At 40.6% G+C, this 23,022-nt stretch overlaps 1 protein-coding gene across 3 annotated transcripts in view; it reads left to right on the top strand.

The window, feature by feature from the left end:
- Positions 1-5,267, top strand: part of pcbp3 (poly(rC) binding protein 3) — a 60,045-nt gene extending 54,778 nt beyond the window's left edge. For 2 of the 3 annotated variants that reach the window (XM_044019435.1, XM_044019434.1), the window contains exons 13-17: positions 216-257; positions 1,640-1,718; positions 2,973-3,025; positions 3,248-3,417; positions 4,995-5,267. In XM_044019435.1, coding sequence (XP_043875370.1) covers positions 216-257; positions 1,640-1,718; positions 2,973-3,025; positions 3,248-3,417; positions 4,995-5,031 — 381 coding nt within the window. In that variant the 3' untranslated portion in view covers positions 5,032-5,267. The remainder of the gene's footprint in view (positions 1-215; positions 258-1,639; positions 1,719-2,972; positions 3,026-3,247; positions 3,418-4,994) is intronic. The other variant, XM_044019436.1, reaches the window with a different exon arrangement.
- The last annotated feature ends 17,755 nt before the right edge of the window (positions 5,268-23,022 follow it).

Here is a 23,022-nt window from a genome sequence, read left to right as displayed (position 1 = left end):
TGGTAATAATAAGTAGGAATCCACTCTTAGAATAACTTTAAAATTAGGTTACAACACCGCGTACATCATATTGGACTAACTGGTGCGCCTCCGCAGCGAAGTGGCTTTGTAAGTGTGGATGGGATTTTGTGCAAGAATGTTCAAACACACTGTACTTTCTGATGTTTTTCAAAGCAAGTAAAATGTGTCATTTCTTATATTTTTCGTCTTTCCAGGCCTACACAATTCAGGGACAGTATGCCATACCCCACCCAGATGTGAGTTCTTAGTTTCTTCTTCATTTTCTGTGTGTGTGTGCGTGTTTTAAGTCTATACCTGACCAAGAAATGTGTCAGTGGACTCTGCTTTGACTGGTGAAACTGTTACAGTTGTGAAAAGGGTTTAGTTTTTCACTCCTCAGAGCTTATGTGTGCAAACTACAATGAGGACGAATCAGAATGACACTAGATTCCCAAAACAAGATCCACAAATGTATATAGTTTAAGTTATTTTGTCTTAGGGTTTAAATCAATGTAGATATATTAGGTTCCCATGTTGTGTTTTCTCAAGTACACACAATGAAACACTCATAAGTAACACAACATGAAAAATCACTTGGTCCAAACATGCCTTGAGTCTCATGCTGAGTGAGTTCCGCAGCTGCCTGTACCCATGACAGACTACCTCACCAGGCTGACAGGATGACATTGACGTGGGAGAACAGGGTAAAAGTGATGCGCGCTCTCTCCAGAGCTACCTCTGGCGACCAAAATACCTTCATGTTCGGCATGTAGAAGCTCAGTTGACTGAGTGAGTCATTCGAGTACACATTGATTATATGAACACGCCAGCTCATAAAGGTTATGTGGAGACAAGTCTGATGACATGATGACGTCACTGTGAAATCACGGGTCTGTGAAGTTAAAGGTCGGACTGTGTCTCTCACCAGACCTGGCTGACGCCACAACCCTAACCTTCGGGTAAGAATGATGAAGGCACGTTTTGATGGTGAGACTCTTTTAATTCCAGTGGACCATATAGTCTCCATTAATAATCTGCCTTCGTCTGTCCTCGTCTTGAGAGCTTTCAGGAACTAGCTTCTGTCAGATCCACTAATTCAAAGTTGGGCAGTGATTGATGCTGGTGGAGGTGGTGGTTGATGGTACAATCACTCAAGCGCAGACCTGACAGCCTCTTCCACCCTCATTAAATATCCTCTTTAAAGGAGAAGAAGGCTTGAACACGTCCGTCTTCCCACATTTCTGATGGAAATGATTCACAGCAGGGGACGGACTTCCTGTGACCGTGTCGGGGAGAAAGCAGCAGCTCTGACATGTAAAACCAGACGTTCTGCTGTTAAGAGACGACACAGTAATGGAGGGGGAAATTATTTCCTGCATTTGGTTCGTGAGTGGAGGTGCTTCTTTCCATGAGAAAGTGACAGAAAGGTGGCTACAAAAAAATATTATTAAACTCAATTACAGACACATCACTCTCCCTCTCTTTGTCCATGTCTCTCTTTCTCTTACTTTTTTTCCTTCACCACCCTGTTTCTCCTACTCCTCACAATTTCTCCACTCTAGTTTTGTTTGGCTTCATTTCTTGGTGTGACCTGTGTCTCAGTAACCTCTTAGTTCTACTTTCCCTCCTAACCCTTCAGCAGTTGACCAAGCTCCACCAGTTGGCTATGCAGCAAACCCCCTTTACCCCTCTCGGACAGACCACCCCTGCTTTCCCTGGTACGTACCCACAAAGCCCTTTAGATAATTCCTTCTCTTCCTTCTTCTTCTTGCATTCACAGAAATATTTTCTCTTTCCTTACCTTGCATCTTATCTCTTTTGTCACAGCATGACTTGCCGCCCCCTGTGGTTTCTCTCCCTCTTTGATTTTTTTTTTTCCATGTATATTTTCTCTTTGCTCTGTCTGATAATGTCAGTAAAAGGCAAGAAATTGACACCGGGCGTCACTTTTAAAACGGTTATCGCGTTGCAACAGGATGCGTCGTTCCCCGGACACCTTTTTAGTTTTAATTTCCAGTCAAAAAGCAAGATCTCCAGTGCAATAGTTCATCCATGTTGTCATGTAATTACTTTCTGAAGGTGTCCGATATCTGGACACACCGTACTGTGGTTTGACTGTGTCATGTCTTCCCTGCAAAACACCTCAAAACAGACAATTTCCTGGGGCAGTTTCCACTTGGACAAGGAGACTGTTAATGAATCTATTGTCTCATCCTGTTAGCAATTTAATGATTTTAGGAAAATGCTCTTCTCCCACCAACTTCCCAAGAGTTAAATTAGAAGATCAATACCACTCTGATGCCACATTACGGCTAACTGCCAGTTAGCACAGCTTAGCTTGCAAAAACGATACATGCAGCTGTTTCTAGACGAGCACTGGCGTCCGGATTTCTTTGGAGATTGTGCGGAGGCGGTTGGCTGCACGTGAGAATGCAGATGTCTCAAAAGTCGTTCCAGACATTTCTGCTGGAGTCAAATCCCTGACTGATGTCAGCGAGTGAGCTCATGTGAGAATACAGCAGGAGAAACTAGTCTAGACAATCCATGGCAAGTGTGAATGGAAGAGCTTCCTTCCTCCACCAACACCTTCGCCTTGGATCCTCCAGAGATTCTCCTGCTGTTGTGAACTCAAACTCACTCAGTGTGTTTGTCAAACTCCGCAGAATGTCCAGACACAATTCTCCTGCAGACATTATCCAGAGTTCAGGTCATGAAAAAAGTTTAAGACCGTTAGCTTTGCCCTGCATTCCTGCTGGTGGGTGGATTTTATTATCTTATGACAGTATTAGCTGCTTACCCACATCGTTGAGTCTTTGAACAAACCTCACCAGTTCCTGCATATGGGAGTGGTATTAACATTTTAAATACTCTCTGATGAGTGGACAAACATTCATTTGAAAGGTTTCCGTTCTGATAAAGTGATGTTTTGAATACAAATCTCATTTCTCTTTTACAATTGCTCCCCAACATAGGTTTGGATGCCAGTCCACCAGCCAGCACCCATGAACTCACCATTCCTAATGATGTGAGTAAAGTTAGAAAGGTTGGGGAACAGGACAGTTGACTGAAGCTGTGTGTCTTTGAATCATCTTTTCTTCCAAACCTCTATATGATCTTGTTTTTCCAAACTTAGTACTATTATATCATGCGATGGTCTAATACCTTTTTAGTGTACCGGAAAATCCCGTCATGTTCCATGATTCCTGTTCAAATACTTTTTTTTTTTTTGCTGTTTTTTTTTTGGCAGCTAATAGGCTGCATCATTGGACGTCAGGGAACCAAAATAAATGAGATTCGACAGATGTCTGGGGCGCAGATCAAAATTGCAAACGCCATGGAGGGCTCATCAGAGCGCCAGATCACCATCACAGGGACTCCTGCTAACATCAGCCTGGCACAGTATCTCATCAATGCAAGGTAATCTTTTTCCTCAACTGTTGGGCTCCAGCGGGCCAGTTTGCATGTTCTCCCTGTGTGTGCGTGGGTTTTCTCCAGCTTCCTGGCAATCTCCAAAAACATGCAATATGGGGATTAGGTAAATTAGACACTAAATTGACCGTAGGTGTGATTGTGAGAGTGAATGATTGTTTGTCTCTGTGTGTGTGGCCCTGCGATGGACTGGCGAACTGTCCAGCGTGTATCCCACCTATCGCCCTATGTCAGCTGAGATTGGCTCAGCACCCCCGCGCGACCCTCCAGTGGAGGATAAAGTGGTAGATAATGGATCATTGGAAAACATCCAAGCTGAATGCCTCATCGCGTGGCTCCAAGAAAACTGTAATCTGTGAACGTGCTGTGTGAAAAGATATGATATATCTTAGCGGTCAAGTTTGGACAGTCACAGCCCTGATACGTTGATGAGTTTCCAGAAAACACCTGACATGTTTCAGGTTTTGACAGTCTTCAGAAAAGCACATGAATAATGTCTCCATTGCGTTCTTTTTTGTCTTGGTTGTTCATCACTTTTCTCCCTTATTTCCACCCAAGTGTTGACATTCGATTGCATTATGTTGCACTCTTTGCACGTAAGTGGCTCATGGGAGCGATGCCAAAATATGAGTCCAGTAAGCTGTGGGGGTCCTCCACAGGACTAAATTGGATGAACAATAAATGACCCATCAATCAATAAATGAATGTGTTTCAACTTTCAATTTAAATTTATTCTCGCAGAGACTCACTCAGCTTTTCATTTTCCAATCCATCCACTGAAATCCTTCACTTCATCATCGGCAAAGAAAATAAATGTGTTATTCAGCGCTCTGTGAAAACTAAAGCTCTCTGATGTCCACACACACTTCTGAACCTCACAGTCAAATGTTATTTTCAATACGGCTAGAAGAAGCCACGAGCTCACAATTGGGACTTTTATGTCGCTGACCTCATAGGGTGATTAATAGAACAGCAGACAGGGAAACTAATGGGTTTTGCTTTCCCACAATTCCACTGGCAGGTTCAGGGACGTGTCTGCCATGTGGAATGACCCATCAGCCATGACAACATCATGATGTCACCCACAAACAGCTTCAACAGCTTCAATAATGAACCACTTTATAGACATTGGTCATGTGTATTATGTTAGCATCAGTCTGTGTGGAGACCTGTAATAATAACAGTCATGGAAATGTGTTCAAATTGATTTAGCTAGGGTTAATAACTATTTGACAAACTATGACGTAAACTTTGCGTAGAGTTAAATTAAAAGTTCAATACCACTGTCATCTCTGTATGTGCTGTGGTTTAAGAGACAGTTAGCTAAGCCTAATCTTAATCTTGGTTTAGTTTACCTCCATACCACTCCCCCTGAAGCTCATAAATTGATGTTTCAACAGAACTCCACAAAGTCACTGCTCCTGTCAGGGGAAAAGTTTGGTTAGTGATCATATGTGAATAACTTAGCTACTGCAGCATAACTTTCATTTCCAATTGACAAGTGTTTTGTTTTCTCTCTTTCACCCCCTCTACCCGCCCCTATTCCCCTCTCTGAACTGTTGTAGGCTGACATCTGAAGTCACTGGAATGGGCACACTCTAATTTCTACTCATCTTCCCTCAGTGCATCACATGGCCCTTGAGCTTTTAGCACCGTGTCTGCTTTATTTACCATTTTTGCATATTTGACGTTCCCGTTAAGTGACTTTTGACTTTTTTTTTCCTTTTCTTGTATTTTCTGTAAACACATGTATCTGCACTCACGAGGATTCCTCTCACCTACTGTATCTGACACTCTATTTCTGAAAGACTTTACTCACTAAACTTACTCCACTCTGCTTTTTCTTTTGACTCTTGTACCTTTTATGGCGTCTCGTGCACTACACTGCTTTATTTTAACTCATTATTTGAACAATGGTCACTTGATTTTTTTTTTTGCTCTACAGACACCTGAAAGAAAATATTTGGATTAAACAGATTAAACCATTGATGTCCCTCCTCCAACCCAATTTTACACATTTTTAATTCCACATTGAGACTAAAACAGAAAACACTTCTCAACACAGCAACTACTGTATAAAGCAGATGCTTTGTATATTTTTATTTTTCAAATGCGCGTCTACCTGTGTGCCTGTGGACGTTTGTTTGACTTAGTGCTGTAGGAACACCACAGATTGATCTGCATGATGTATATCACGCTCATTGTAAAATCAAACCTGTGTAAAGAATCGGATTGGAACAAGCCATGAACACTAGTCTTGATCTGCACCTGTCACTGTGACTCCAGTGTGAATTTACTGCACCTCACAGGTAAATGCCGACAAAACGTCCACCCACTAACGCACAAACATCCGTTTTCGCCGGGGTTTATGTGACACCTGACACATGGGTTGGGCGGAGAAATGGAAATAAGGCAGAAGGAGTGGAATTCAAAATGCACGTTATTATTGCACCACATTATATTCACGATCATGTCACTCATTCACTGCAAGTCTAAGAGGAGGCAAGGGTCCTTTGGAAAGTGCTCACAAGTAGCCCATAATGTTTTCAGAGTACAACAATGAAAATGGCTGGTGAGCTCCTGAGTAGCTAGACTCTTAACAGTCAGTCACATCTCTTGTTGAGCTCATTCCTCACAGTTTGGACGTCAACAAACCGTTTCTGGCCCAACAAATAGAAAACATTATGCATCTGTAGTCAAGCAGTTCTTTTTACAGATGTACTGTACATATACATGTATGCATGACTTCCACTTGCCATCTCCTGTAAGGCAGTACACTATGTCCATAGTTAGTTCAACTTATGGCCTATAGCGCAGTCTAAACCTGAATGCATTTCAAAACTGTATTAATGAATTCATAACATTTACATGTCATACTGGATTAAATCAGGTTATTAAACGAGATTCAGACCCGGGTGTGATCAGACCTGAGTGATGCGATCACAAGTGGACGGTGCGACATTAACATGAATCCTAGCGGTGTCTCCTGTGACCTCACAGCCACCCCCAAATATGTCTGCCGTCAACATGTTTGTGTGTCGGTGCGAGTGACAGAGAAAGAGAAAAGAGTCTGAGTGAATCGATGCGCTTACGCACACAGCTGTAGCACGAGATAAGATTTTCAGTGTGAGGGAAAAAAGAAAGGGTGTCAATATTAGGAAAAAACTTTTGTCTCGCGGTGAAACTGTAGCGAGAGTCAGAGGACACACGTGTGTCCAGAGAACTGATATAAAAATGTGGCAAAATGTGTCTCTGACCACATCTGAATATGATCACATGTGAAGACACCACTCAGGACACATTCAGACCTGGACTCAGTGCTGTCCACCTGAGACAGGATCACTCAGGATCTGGACATTTGAGTGGAGCGTACAGTATAATATGACGTAGTATACGAGTGATTATTTTCATGAAGGATTTGAATGTTCGGAGGCTGTTTTTACAGGTCGTTTATTCAAAAGCAGCTACAGTTTTGGAGTACGTATTTTTTACGACACCGTAAACATCCATCGTACGATTTCTCCTCATACCACTGAAGCTCGCCTCTCCGGTCGGCCTCTGTTGCATGTCCGATGTTTACTCGCGTGCGGCCCCTCACACGGTCACACAGCCGTTTCCTCTTCCCCACTTTCCCCGACAACAGTTTTCTCTGCTTCTTTTCCGCCGCCATAAAGAACGTCCAAAATAATACTATCATCGACTTGCCGTGAAACGATTTGTGTTTTCTCGCGATACCTCCTGATTCTGAAGACTCCGGCTCGGTCCTCCTGGTCTCGCACGGCTGGCTTTCCACTAACAAGACAGTAGGAGGAGCCATTTAACCATCACAATGACTCTGAAAGTGTTAATTTGGGATTTATAAAAATCCCACTTAGTTCCGCTTTAAGATTGTAATCTACACTTTTACTATTAGATTATAATGTTAAATGCAGACTAGAAGAACGTCTTTATATGATGTAACACTCCAGTTTATGATCAATTAACTGCAGGTAACTTTGTAATCCACATTATTATTACGCAGTTTTCAGCATTACTCCTGTATTAATTTAGACAGAAATGTAAATTATTGACGTGATATTAACTCTGTTAAAACAAGGCTGCCTTACAGTGATACACCTACATTAGACATTTACACATTTACATGTCAATCTGTCACATCTGGCTCCATGCAGATGAGTTTCAGTTGATCAAACTGGAGATTTAGATAATCCCACAGTTTGATTATAAAAGGAGTCATTTAAGAACTTGCCATAATCACATTAGTCTGGTCATTCTTGTATTTTAAATACTTTAAAGTGTCGGTTAAATACAGACAGATCAGGTGATTAAACAAAAAAACATACTTACAAACATCTCATTGTTTTGTTTTTTTTATCCATCTGTTCTATCCATGTTGTGTCAGTTTCCGTGGTACATTAACACTGGTACATCACTTTTTTTTCGTTACAGTGCTGGAGCAACAGAAACATGAAAAATGATTGAAGAGGTGATATAAATAATGCCGTTTGAAGACAATGTGTCACGCCATGTTTATGTTTGATCATTTGCATCATGGAGGTCTGTGTTGGATTTGTTATTTATGGAGGTGAACTCTGAAATGTTTTATAAAAAAATTTAAAAAAAAAGGAAGAGAATAAAGTTTGTGTTTCCTCTCCCTTGACGTGGACATTCATTTTTTTGTCTCCTTTTGGACAGAAGCAGACTAATGTCCCCACAGACTTCTATTCAAACCGGTTTCTGTGGAGTCGCGTCCATTTTGTGTACGTCACGTTTGACTGTTAGTTGTCCTAATTACGAACGAAGCTTTGACTTTCCACTCGAGACACAGCTGTGTAATTTCACGACATGACAGTTTGATCCCGTTGTTCAATGTTGACACTAATCTCGGCATTGATTCCGAGTAAGAGGATATTTGAAAACAAGGCCCCGAGGCTCCGACATGTGCGCTCTCTTAACACTTGCAAGTGTTACTTTTATCTGAACCAGTCACTTCTGTTTAATCAAGGCTGTCCGGGGCGTCTCTTGACTAGAGGCGTGTTGCAAATTAACATTGTCCCTCTTTTTTGGATGTCACCTTGTGCACACTCGTACAAGACTGGCCGGTTTCACGCGGCTTTTCATTTGCGCTTTCCCAGAGTCCCTGACTGATTTCATAGCACATTCGCCGTGTCTAAATGAGGAGAGATAATCTTGACAGCAGGAGAGCGGGGGGGGCAAATTACAGGAAAGCTTTAAAGCTCTAAATAATGAGTGTCAAGTCATAAATTGCCGTGATGTTGCCGTGTAGTCCTGAATTGATGCATTTAACGGTCGTTTGTCATGTAATATAAATATTTCAAATCAATAAGTGTATGAAGAGATAGTCTTTCCGCTCTTTTAATTCCTTTTTTCGCATCCACTTAGAAGTGGTTTGTTTGATGAATGACGGATGAATTATGTCCCTGTCTCTATCAGCTTATTCTTTTATTATGAAGGGCAGACTTTGGCACTTGAGGATGAAGACGATGAAGTGATGAATACAGAAACGCGTCGTCTGAAAATATCTTAGACGTCGATTTTGCGTGTGTCAGCATTTCATCTCGTATGGTTCACCGTTACATCTGCAAAGTCAGTGGATGAGGGATATTAAAAGAAACGTCTCCGCCATATTATACCCCCAGTCCAGAATAAACCTGGGGTTAAAATGACCTATTCTAGATTATACCCCAGGTTTATTATGGTCTAGGCCGCTTTAACCCCGGAGTATAAATTAGCCTAAGCTAGACTATACCCCTCTTGTGTAAAGAGGTTTTGATTGTATTTACACAAGAATTACTTAATTTTATTGAGGCTTACTAAAGTAGTGGAGGAATTCTTTATCCTACATTTTGTTTGGTTGCTGATGAACAAAATCTCATTTCAAGAACATGTTTTATTTTTGGCTAAAACATAGGTTATTCCAGGTTAAATACATGTTCCTGTTCCTATATTAGGGTTAGTACAATCAAAATCTCTTTACACAAGAGGGGTATAATCTGGGCTCGGACAGTTTATTCCCCGGTTCCCTCCCACAGTCCGAAAACATGCAGATTTGGGGATTAGGACACTCTAAATTGACTATAGGTGAGAGTGAATGGTTGTTTGTCTCTATGTGTGTCCCTGTGATGGACTGGTGATCTGTCCAGGGTGGACTCCAGCCTTTTTACCCTATGTCAGCTGGGATTGGCACCAGCGCCCTGAGCCATAACCTTCAAGTGGAGAATAAAGCAGTGGAAGATGAGTGAATGAATGAATAATTTACCTTTCACAAGTTATAAGCTTAAGCAAACGTGAGGAGGGGAGAAAATATTGTCCTGATAAAGGATTTCGTGTGTGCCAAGATCCAAAGAAGGAGGAGAAGAAAAATTGCTTAAAAAAACATTTGGAATTGAATTGTATTGTAGTAACTTGAATTGTGTTATTCAGGTGTGGTTTCACACGGCGAATATCAGTACATTTTTATTTCAAATTTCGAAAATCCAAGCATAACAAAAAAAACGATTTGTTCAAATTCGCGTTTTCTTCATGTTCCCAAAACAATGTTGGGAGCTGCCGCTCAATTCGTTACATTTTGCTATAAACTTGATGTTTACAAAGCTTTTAGAACAAATGGACTGAGGAGAATAAAAGTCAACTGTGAGAGAAACAAATGATCTTCCACCATGTTTTGTTGACTCTAGTTTTATAAAATGATTATGGGTTTAAAAGAAACTTCAAATTCCTCTTTTATTTCAGTTGTGATTATTCTATTGTTCACATGTTTATTGACCCACTCAAATACACATATAATCATGGAAATGGAGTCGTCATGGAGAATAATCTGAGTGTTTATCATAATCTGTAATTTGAACATCATAAAGTGGTGCAGCCTGCTTCAGTGGTGTGTGTTAGGTCTCGTACAGCTGGTGCACAGTTGGCTGTGGTTTTTTGCAGCTTGATGAGATCAGATGATTCAATCCGTGGAAAGAAAAAAAAGCAGCTGTGTGAAGCAGATTTTTTCGTGAACAAATTAAATTAGTCAACACTGACAAGATGTGGTTAAACACTCAAAAACTTATGTCAACTTTTATCAAAGCAGAAATAAACCTTTATAGTCTTGTAGTGATTAATACGACGGAGTATTAGGGCCTAACAACAGAGAAAAGAAAATTAGCCTTTCGAGAATAAAGTCGTAATAAATCTTGAATCTTGCAATGTTACGACTTTATTCTCATAATGTTATGAATTTATTCTCGCAATGTTACAACTTTATTTTTGTAAAGTTACACCTTTATTTTCGCAATGTTACGACTTTATTCTCGCAATCTTATGACTTTATTCTCGTAATGTTACGACTTTATTCTCGTAATGTTATGACTTTATTCTCGCAATGTTACAACTTTATTTTCGTAAAGTTACACCTTTATTTTCGCAATGTTACGACTTTAGTCTCGCAATGTTACGACTTTATTCTCGTAATGTTAACTTTATTCTCGTAATGTAATGTTATGACTTTATTTTCGTAAAGTTACACCTTTTTTTAATGTTACGACTTTAGTCTCAATGACTTTATTCTCGCAATCTTATGACTTTATTCTCGACTTTATTCTCATAATGTTACGATTTATTCTCGCAATTTTACGACTTAAATCTCGTAATGTTACGTCTCGAATGTTACGACTTTATTCTCATAATGTTATTACTTTATTCTCAATGTTACAACTTTTTATTAAGTTACACCTTTATTTACTGTTACTTTAGTCTCGCAATGTTACGACTTTATTCTCATAATGTTACGACTTTATTCTCACAATGTTACGACTTTATTCTCGCAATCCTACAACTTTATTCTCATAATGTTACGATTTATTCTCGCAATCTTACGACTTAAGTCTCGTAATGTTCCGACTTAAGTCTCGTAATGTTACGACTTTATTCTTGTAAAGTTTCGACTTTATTCTTATAATGTTACCACTTAATTCTCGCAATGTTACGAGTCAATTCTGGAAAGATGACTTTTTTTTTTCTTTTCAAGTTGTCCGTAATACTCTGTCGTAGATTAACAGGTAGAGCAATATGTCATGGATGAATTTTTTTCCAGTGCAGGATGAAACACAGGGGACATCACAGTTACGGACGCCTGTCCATCACAGGTAACCCTAACCCTCACATTCACTCCTACAATTAAAATCACTCAGACCTGGTCACAAACCTGGACCTTCCTGCTGTGAGGCACCAGTGCTAGCCTAGTGTTACAATAACAATTAGTCAATGAGTACAGCAAGTTGTCTTTCAACTGGAAGGTTGTGAGTTTGATTCCCAGCTCTATAGTCTACATGGCGATGTGTCCTTGGGCTAGACACTTGACCTCACATTGCTCACATTGACAGCTGTGTGAATGGGTATGAAACTGTATGAACGTGTGAATGGCAGAACTGTTAATGTGAAGCAGCTTTGAGTGGTCATCAAAACTAGAAAAGCACTATATAAATACAGACCTTTTACCATCATCGTCATGTTTTATACATCCCAAATGCATATGTAGACGGAACCCTTTTTTAGCTCCACACCCCCACATAAGAGCATGAATAATTCACAAGTTAAATGAACTCCCCTCCACACACACACACACAGCTCTGTAAAATATTAATCCTTCAATTCTTGCTAAGAACTAATCCAAACCTAAGGCTGGATTCACTTCAAACCCAGCATGCTTTTGTAATTTACTCAGAGGCGACTCGCAGCACGGCGTCTCCTTTAAGGTTCTGTTGTGGGCCGAGCAGTTAAAGGACAAAGGAACACGGGGATAACGGGATTTGTTTTCCAAAAAAGTGTCAAAATTACAAACACATGAGTGGAAATCTCGGCCCAATAAAGGACAAATAAAGTGACCCAACAAATGAGTCTATAAACTGGCTGTTAATACCATTTTATAACGAGAGGGCTAACTAAACACACACAATAACTACACTCAATACTAAACACAATAAACATCCCCCTTTGCTTGTCAGCTGTTGGTTAAATCTAATTCCAAGACCTCTGCATTTAGCCAGACTCCACTCACAGTGAATTAACAGCGTTAATTATCACAGCATCGAAATGACGGAGTTCTGTGCTGTGTCAAAAAGACTGTGTGACTACAAAATAAATCAAACTTAACATAAGGATGAATATGACCAAAAGAAGAATGTGTTTTCTCACAATAAACCAACAGAGACACTCAGTGAGCACAGGTTTGTGCTGTCTTATCCCTGACCTTGTTGTCATAGTATTGACCCTGCCTTAATGACACTTGCATTACCTGCTAAAAGCCTTTCAGCAAAGCCGAGTGACAGCACTGATTACATCTGCCAGTGATATCTGTCTGTCTGACTTGACTGTCTGTCTGACTGTGAGCAGGATTATGCAAAAACTCAGCGATTTATTTGAAAAGATGAAGGAAGAGTCCTTCCAATTTTTGATTGCATCAGATTAAAGGTCCAGTGTGTGTCAGCTGGGATTAGCTTCAGCTCCCCACAACCTTCATGTGGAGGATAAAATGGTAGATAATGAATGAATTATCAGTAATATATATATTTTCTGTAAGTTTATAAATATAACAAAAAAAGCTAAATGAATCTTGACAATGAGGTGAGAGCAAATAAAGATGCTTGTATTTCTTTTATTATTATTATTGTTTCTTTCAAAGCCATACATCTAGGCACATGATCACATTTTAAATATTGAATATATATATGTGTGTATGTATGTATCTATATATACATCTATATATATATAGATGTATATATATATAAACAAATGCCTGTTAACCTTTGAAAGGACAGAACAGTGTCTTGTGTTCATGTCTGTGGTGAGTTTTACATCAGATTACATGATTTTTATTGGCCGACACCACAGTATTAACATTGACCAGCACATGATGATTTTCTGTTTCTGCGTTCTGAATAGAGTGAAATCTTATTTCACTGCAGAGCTGCATATGGGATATTGATTTGTTCAGACCCTCAGTGCTCTCCCCTCAGTCAATCTGTGACACACACACACACACACACACACACACACACACACAGAGAGAGAGACCAGCAAAGAACACAGCAACATTTACATGTGTAGATCACAGGGCATCTGTAATATTAATGGGATAAGAAATCTCAGTAAAACAACCACAAGTGGGAGGGGTCACTTGTTCCTGTCATCATGTGTGTACCACGCTACCTCCAGACACACATTAACATTATCAGTTTTCGTTTGAGACCTGCCGGGATTATTATTACCTGGGATAGTTTCTCCTTTTTACCCAAGGTAAAAGTTATTGTAATGACATGGCACATAAAATAAAATCACTGAGAAGTTCTGGTAATAATTACTTTACACCACCTCTCCATGTGAAACTAATCCCATCCAAAGAGGCTTTGGTCTATAATTGCTTTAAAATAATTTTATTTGTGTTTTATTTTAAGTATTTTACATAAGATGTTATTTTTCTTCACATATTTTATTTCAATACACCATTTTTTTCATAGAAATATTTATTATTTCCATAACGTAACATAATGTTATATTTTTTAAAAAATATAACCCTAACCCAATTAACAGTAGCTCATTTATAATCATCAGTACTTTGTACATATTTATATCTTCAGTTTGTTCAGTCTTACTGCATAAGTATACGTTTTTACCAGCGATTAGTATTCATAGCTGACAAAAAAGGATATTTGATATCATGTACACTGTGTACTGTATACATTTACTGTATGTTAGGTGATGGATTTGATGCAGCTTCACTATCATGGACAACAGCTCATGATGAGTCATATTCTGCTTTATGTCTTTTTACTCCTAATCACACAAAGATATGGTAACGTATTATCACAGTTACATCCACAACTCCGCCCCCTGCCCGCGTACAGTACATACACCGTTAGTCACTGACAGTGAGTACACACACACACACATAACTAATGAATCGTCTCCGCTCATCAGCACCTTGACCTTGTTTCAAAAGGCAGACGTTTACTTTTGTCAGAGAGGAGAATCCAGAGTGATGCGCTCGAATAAGTAAGTCGGCCACAGAAGAGTGAAGTGACCACAGGCAGCGGGCGTGAGTCGTTTGTCTCCTCCGCTGCGCTGGTGATTCATTAATAAGCAGGTGAACAGGAAGATGAGGGGAAATAAGCAGGTGAACAGGAAGATGAGGGGAAATAAGCAGGGGAACAGGAAGATGAGGGAAATAAGCAGGTGAACAGGAAGATGAGGAAATAAGCAGGTGAACAGGAAGATGAGGGGAAGAGCCTCAACATGGACTTGAATCGACTCCCTCGTCTCTTTAACTCGGATTAATGTGTTTTGTGTTTACGTCTCCCCGGGGTAATTACAAGCAGGCACCGGTCAAATTTGCCCCCCAAACACCAGCTTTATATAAATAGATGGTCACCATTAAAAACAGTTGACCATGGTGGTAATTATGGGATGCTTTTTGGACTCTTATTTATGGTTTACCCGGCCCACCAATCGACTTTGTTCTAAAGGAAGTTCCACTCTGCCAAAAGTAATGATGATGATCAAATATTAGGATGGATTTACAATCACCGGCCAATTTTCCTCTTCATTTCTTCACATACTCAAGAAAGACGACCTGCTGGAAGAATCAAATAGAGCGGGAAAGACATTTAAGTGACTTATTGGAGCCAAATAAGACTAATCTGAGTTAGAGGTAGACCTAGCATGGGCAAAAATGTAATAATGAAATGCTCAAGGTTGCCCCTGGGGGGTCACAGGGGCCCCTAATTAGGCACAGAGTTCACTTATACCTTGTGCTGGCTCTTGTTTTTGACCTCCTAACTTTAGGATTATACATCATTTTTATTAAAATCTAAAAGTTCGCTGCAGTGCAGACACAAAATCAGATCAGAGAGAGACAGACCAGTAATGATCAAGTTAAGCATCTCTGTGAATAATCTGTTATTAAAGTAATATAATTTTATCAGGTGGAGATGGGGAAATAAATGAAAATCAGCCAAACACATCGACCAGCATCATATATTGAGTATGTGAGTAGTTCATGAACTGCTTTTCAAGTACAAGAAAATACCCAGTGAGCAGCAGAATAACGCTCTGTTGATACCAGAGGTCAGAGGAGAGTGATTTTTGATTCATTGGATTGAACTGACAGAAACAGTAACTCCAATAACCACCAGTTACAAGCATGATCTGCAGCAGACCATTGTTGGAATGCACAACATGTTTCAACCTTGAAGCAGACGGCGCAGCAACAGAGGACCACACCAGGTGTCCTGTGTACCTAATAAAGTGGCTATTGAGTGGCGTGGTGCCGCGCATTGAGATGAATCGACCGCTTTGCTCACAGTCCATCAAAGTCCAGACATCCCCTGCCTGCTGCTTTAAACTCACTAGGAAGGTTAGCACAAGTTGCCCGAGTGGAAAACCTGCCTCGTCTCTTTGCAGTGGGTTATTTCTCCTGCTCCCGTCACAGCTCTGCACCGCGTTCCTGACCTTGGCTTTGTTTTATCTGACACACTCCGGTGTGTGTGTTCGTGTCACATTCCCATAATGACCTTTTATCAGGATGAAATTTGTCTCGGCATCATTTAAAAAAAAATAAATAAATAAAAATCCTTCAGCTTGTTTGTTCTATTTTAGCATATTAATGCTATATGGACTAAGTGAGAGATGGATCAGTGATTATTAGCAGTCATGTGTGGCTGATGCGCGAGGGTAACAGATTAGAGTGACGCCGGTGCACCAATCAGAGGCAGAATAAACTCTCGAGTGGAAGTCATTTAGCCAGACAAAGCTTTGTGAGTAGCTCTGATGAGTCCCTGTTTGGCTCGCCACCCGTCTGTGGGTGTCGCTATTGATCTTGGCCGCGCGTCAAGCACTTTTACAGCATTTACCAGCATTTACCAGCTCTGCGAAATCTTAATTTATGAATCAGATGCAGTGTAATGGCTTTTAGCCACCTGTTAAACTACGTTTAGATTTGTTGTGACACGTCCCAGGTGCTTTAAAGCTGCAGTGCGTAACTTTTGGTGACTGATGGTTATTATTATCCCGCCTCTCTTTTGTTTTTTGAAAAGAGAAGATAAGGTCACAGTGCAGGAGTGGGCGTGGTCAAGGGGTATTCCCCTGAACGGCCGGGGTTTTTAGCGAATAAAAGTGCAAATTTCACCGCGTAGGGTCCTTTTGCTTCATGTTTTAGTTTGACACTATTATTAATTATTATTAATTATTCGTATTTATTTTCACATTTGTGTGAAACGTGAAAATAACTTTTTTTACCACTTCACTGAACTCCAAGCCGACTGATTTAAGTGCTCGAAAACTGTGTGACTACATAACCAAAAGCGTCTCCTTATGTATGTATGTATGTATGTATGTATATATATATATACATATACATAAATGTATGTACATCTACATATATATTCCAGCTGATACCACCCAACCTGCAATTAGTTTGATCGCGATCAGCTGGCTGAGTGATTCCCATCTTCATATCCTGTTATCTTATCTTAACACTTACCTGTTAACTTCAAAGTCACGTCTCATCCACATCCTCACCAACAGTGTTCTTATTTTTGTTTTTTTTTAAATGCTGAGTGAGTGCATTTTCTCAGAGGAAGTTGGAAGAATGAGTAATCGTCCAAATTGCCAACTGCTTGGAGAGCGGCGTCCTTGTGCTATTGTGCTGTTCAAAAGCACCTGATGAATGCACTCATTCCCCGAGAGGCTGTGAAATTTCAGCGTGTCTTATTGACTTTTAAAGTTCTCACATCTGAGTTGAATCTTTCCAAATATTCGATGTCCTTTTTTCTAGAAAAACAGCCCTTTGAAATTGAACGTCATAGCTTTTCTCAGTCGTGTCAGGTCAGTTTTATTTATATACAGCCCAACATCACAAACACAGTTTGCCTCAAAGGGCAATGAAGACGTAATCAGAAGAACTGTAGGAGCCTGGTTGCAGGTGACGTCTGTGAACGTCTGGTTTCAAAAACTGACATGAAGCAAAAGTCTGAGTCCATTTTTATATCCACTCTATGTCCGAAACACTCTGACCACATCGTGACTGGATCACACACTTTGTACTGGTTAAATACACAAACACAGATGGGTGACAAACTAACATTAATCCTGATTGAATGAGTGTTGAAACAGGGTGAGGACGACCCATTTATCGGAGCCGGTCGCTCGCTGTCGATTGAAAGAGAGTGAAAATGAGTTGTGTCGTATATTTTACAGCCTCCGCTGTCACCGCATCATCGAAACAACCAAATGAAGGAACTCCTCGTCAGTTCAGAGACTCTGGGAATCAGTTCCCATGAGCACTGATGCTTTTCTGACAGCTATACACTTCATGTCAGTTTTCTGCCACATAGGTTGGCACAGTTTATTCTGTCTCTGAAACGCTGAGGTCCTGTAATGAACCGGTCGCTCCTGGAGCTCAAATGACACCTGGAACACTGGGACCAGCCGACCTACATTTGAATCACATGGGGAAAGTACAAATGAAATAGAGGCGGTCACTTAAACGCACCTTCCTGAAGCTATATTTGCTTCTCTTTTTTTTTCTTTTGTTCTTGTCAAGGTTATCTGAAAGTTGACCGTGACTGTTTTGTTTTAGTTTTTTTATGACCTGCACTGAAGTGCACTAAACAACAGGACGGTTCCAGAAAAGCTCTGAGGTCTGAGGTCTGAGGTTCAACATATGGCGCTTTGCAGCACGACTCGGCACAGCTTGACTCTACTGTTGTCTTTTTTTCCTTTACTTTTTTTAGTACCTGCTCTGGTGAGTTTCCAAGCTGATATTAAAATATGACTTCGACAGACTGCCGACCACCGATTGGTCAGAGAGTGTCGGCACTGGAGGAGTCAGGATCGTGACGTCCGACACAAGAATCAAACTGAACTCTGGATCAGTTAAAAAGACTTAAAACATCCTGAACATGTGTGTTTATCGCCAACATTTAGCAAGGAAATGTCTAAAATCTCAACATTTAACAGTGGAGTCTGGTGTTTTTAGTTCTTTTCCTCAATATCCTGTACTGTATTGTATCCTTCAATGTGCCGCTCTTTGCCCTTGAATTGCTCGTCGGGGATGAATCAAGTTTTCTGAATCTGAATCTGAATGTAAAGTTCAGTGACTGTGTCAGACAGAGTCTGAGCTCCAGTCATGCAGGAAGTACTGAATTAATCTTTTTAATGAATTGCTTCTAATTGTGTAATACACCGAAAACAACTGCTTTACAAGTCACTAGTTTGTGCGTTTGTCTCTTGTATGAAACAACGTCACGGCAGTTTCGTGCAGCCGTGCTGTGATGACTCCGCCCCCGTTAAGGAGGTACTGTAGTGATGGAAAATGTGACCAAACCAAGTAGAGTCAAGCCGAGCCGAGCCTTGCTGGAACTGTATAGTGGAAAAGCGTCAATACAGAGGTGTTTGTTGTTTTTTTTTAAACTGCAGTATAAGTCGTCTCTGTACTGTTTGAAATTACTATTCAACCCCACGGAAATTAAGTCATTCTATTAATGTCTCGTATGACGCACTTGATACTCATTATGGTCTGCAGCAAACGTCTAAGTATAAAAACATCCTGAACACATTGCATTTAATGAAATGTCACCAACGACTTAAGCGCTTGTTTGTCAGATGATTCACAAGCACAGAGTCCATGGTCACTGGCATTTATGCCGCGTTCAAAACAACACAACCAACAACAAACTGTCCACTCTGCGTGCAGTTTGTGAGCGTGGAACTTGGCATTGGCTGTTCCACTTTTGTGTCACAGAGATCTTGCACTGCTCATCGACCGGAAAATCCCAGACAAACTTCTCAAGAATCCATAATCATCATTCAGCCTTTTGAAAATATGATCGTCTATCTCTTGCATGTCTTATCCAAAACAAGACAATTCCCATGCATTTATTGAAAGATTATGAATTAGAGCGGCAGTTATTAAACATATTATACCAAGTACCACCTGAGAAGATATCGAGCTCTTGAACTAACACCAATATCCATCCATCCATCTTCTGCCGCTTTACCCTCCACGTGACACCCTGGACAGTTTACCAGTCCATCGCAGGGCCACACAGATAGAGACAAACAACCATTTGCTCTCACACTCGCTCCTATGGTCAATTTAGAGTGTCCAATTTACCTAATCCCCACATTGCATGTTTTTGGACTGTGGGAGGAAGCCGGAGAACCCGGAGAGAACCCACGCACACACGGGGAGAACATGCAAACTCCATGCAGAAAGGCCCTTGTTCCAACCGTGACTCTAATTATTATTGTTTCATTGACTCTAAGTTATTATTGATTTTCCTCCAAGTTCCAACCAGAGGATGCTCTGGTATCACTGCTGGTACACGTACCACAGTTTGAGAACCGTGGTAATTAGTGCATTAATTGTGTGTCTTGACTTTTGGAAATTACAATCATCACTAATAATAATAATAATAATGATAATAATAATTTTGGCGACCTTCAAAGTTATTTAATAACCCAGCAGTGTGTGGTTCATGCGTTCACCACACACTGACTCTCAAATGTACTGTAATTTAATCTCAGATAATTGGCTTAGAGGAGAGAGGAGGACACACACACACACACACACACACGCGCGCGCGCGCACAGATTGGCGTATAGGAGCTGCCAACACAACAGCAGCCCCATTCCACGCGCAGCCGGGGACTCCTTCTGTTGCGCGCAGCGAAATGGGGGTAGAGAGAAGGAGGCGGTGGGCGGTTCCTCACCTCGAGTCTTTCTCCAGAACATCATCATTACCATCATCATCATCATCATCGTCATCATCATCAGCATCATTCTCAACAAGTGCTTCTGGCGGGCTGTGCGTTTATCTGGAGACATGAACCGTCCAACTAACTTCTTCTCCGCGCGCTGCTGCCGTTTAGGAACTTTAATCCCGGACAGACGCGTGGACGCTGCGCACTCTTCTTTACAGGACATATGAGATACACACATGTGCTTTTAACGACGTTAAGATAGACAGATTAGACAGATGTGAACTCTATCAAACAAAAAAACAAAACAAAAGACAGTTATTTTGTTGAGGTGAGACCGGCTGATGGAAATAAGAAGATCTTCAATTTCATAAAGATAAAAACGGGGTAAGTCCACTTTTACTTGTACTGTTTTTGTTATTATCCTATAAATGTGTGTGTGGGGAGACACATCTATATGTATTTCAAGTTAACTGTTTTATGTTAATGTGATGTGATGGAAAAAAGACCTCATTAAATCTAATGATGTGTGGATTCTATATATATACAGTATATGTTTCAAGTCTTTGTCTTTGCTTGCCGAGCTTTGACCTTTAACTGCTGCATAAACATGGTCTTTCCTGCAGTTTGAAGCTGTGATAAAGGCTCAGCATTTAAATTGAAAAGTCTCCTTTAAGTCTCCAATAAAAGGGAAAAGATGTGTAAGAGCCAGTTTTCCTTTATGAAGATCAGACTCAAGCGACACTACTACAGAATGTCCACGTGTGAGTGCTAATCCACTGTTTAATGATGTGGTACAGTGTCATAACATCACTGCAGGCAGTCTAGAGTGTGTGTGTGTGTATGTATAGGTTCCCCATGTCCTGTCCACTCCTGCTGAGCTGAGATGTGTATGTGTAATACATTCATTCATTCATCCATTTTCTACCACTTTGTCCTCCACATGAGGGACCTGGACACACCCTGGACAGGTCACCTGTCCATCACAGGACTCGGAGACAAAGCAGCGTTCAAGCTCACATTCACAGTCAGACCGGATTGCGAACCTGGGTCTTCTTGCTGTACGGCAACGCTGTTAGCCACCGTGTCCCCCGTTGAAGTACAGTGAAGTTTGATAGTTTGACAGTGCACCAGGTTCTGACTTAGGTCTCTGAGTGTGTTGGGACAAATTTCACTCCCATTATTGTGACACTTGCATCTTCAAGGGGCTTCCAGGGAGTTTAGAAATGTTTTGTTCACTCGGATCATCATTATCATCGAGTACATTTTGTCATCTGCCCATTTCCGCAGCGGTCCATGTGGACAGCTGTGCGCACCCACACATTTTGACTCAGCACGGGTAGTACTCACTGACTGTTCATGCTCCCCATGTAGTCCATGTGGTGGTGCGGTTTAGTTTTGGTCCAAAGAGACAACGAAAAGGACAGTCAGCATGGACGTCTTCCCGAGGTTATGTGAGGAGGTGCGAGTGCAGCCGCACACGTGCAACCCAACACTCAAAGAATGCAAGAAACAGGGCTGAACTCCTGGGGAAAAGTCACTGGCACTGGAATGGAACATGAGGTCGAGAGCACGTGGACAAAATATTGATCTGCGCTGACCCTCGCTTTACTATAAATATGTAGAATATAACTAAAATAAGGGTTGTGATGGTTAAGTGTAGGATAGGGAATGAAAAACGTGGTTTAAATTGGACTGTTACCAATTTACATAATAGAAAAGTAAATGTTAAACCCACATGTTAAATCCAAATGTCAAATATTAAATCTCAATGCTAAAGGTTAAAGACAAATGTAAATTTTGATTTACCTTTACATTTAGATTAAACATTTACGGCACACACTTACTGCAGATCCAACATTTAGATTAATATTCACATGAATTACATGGAAATGTACTAAATGGAGTAAATAAAGTGAGCTAAATAGTCTTAGCTGTAAAACTGCAACCACATTTTTACACTTATACCCGAGACTCAGGACTATGAACAGTGTGTGTACTCTTATGTGTGTGTATTATAATTCATACAAACATTTCGTCTGGGCCCCACAACTTTAGTTGTGATGGTTAAGGTTAGTGTAAGGGGCTAGGGAATGTCTTATGTCTACGACGTGTCCTCATTAAGATGCAAAAATAGCCAAGGGGAAGGCAGTGTGTCTGCAGGGTGGATGACTGCAGGCACAGCAAGGGAGTTGCTTGTGTGATCAGTTTTTAGTCCACCAGAGGGCGCACAGTAGTGAAGCGATGATCCTCCTGCAGGAAACGGCACAAATAATTTAAAAGCCCACAGCTGTAGAAGCTATTACCATCGTCATGAATGAGAGACATGAGGTTCTTGAAAGAAGGGATCTGCATGTGCAAGAAAAAAAAAGAAGATGACATGAACTAATGCTATTATGATTGATTTACCAACCAGGGAATAACTTTGTGTCGTGTTTATTGCAGATAAAGCATAAACCAAATTGCATTTTGCCAAAACTGAATGACAGAATACCCACATTTGTGCCCGGTGGTTGATGGGCCTCTGCTCAAGCAAAACTGATTTTCTCAGTAATCACATCATGTAGTTTGTGAACACTGTGGTCATAAAAAAACATTCACGGACAATTTCATCAACGTGAATGCACAAAATGCCCTCTAACGATATGACATTTTGCCAGGTATATTAAGGTTCTTAGCATGTTCATCGGCTGCTATTCAATAACTTCTGTTTTTGTTGGTGTTTCCAATGTAACACTGTTTTCTTTTATTCTTCTAGTGTTGATTCTAATGAGACCTGCTCTGCTCCAGGATCTCTGAGGCTTTTACTGGACTTATACTTTACTGGACAGCA

Source organism: Solea senegalensis, linkage group LG2, assembly GCF_019176455.1.
Source record: "Solea senegalensis isolate Sse05_10M linkage group LG2, IFAPA_SoseM_1, whole genome shotgun sequence".
NCBI lineage: Eukaryota > Metazoa > Chordata > Actinopteri > Pleuronectiformes > Soleidae > Solea > Solea senegalensis.
The sequence above is the reverse complement of the archived record's forward strand: the minus strand, read 5'-3'. Positions and strand labels throughout refer to the sequence as shown.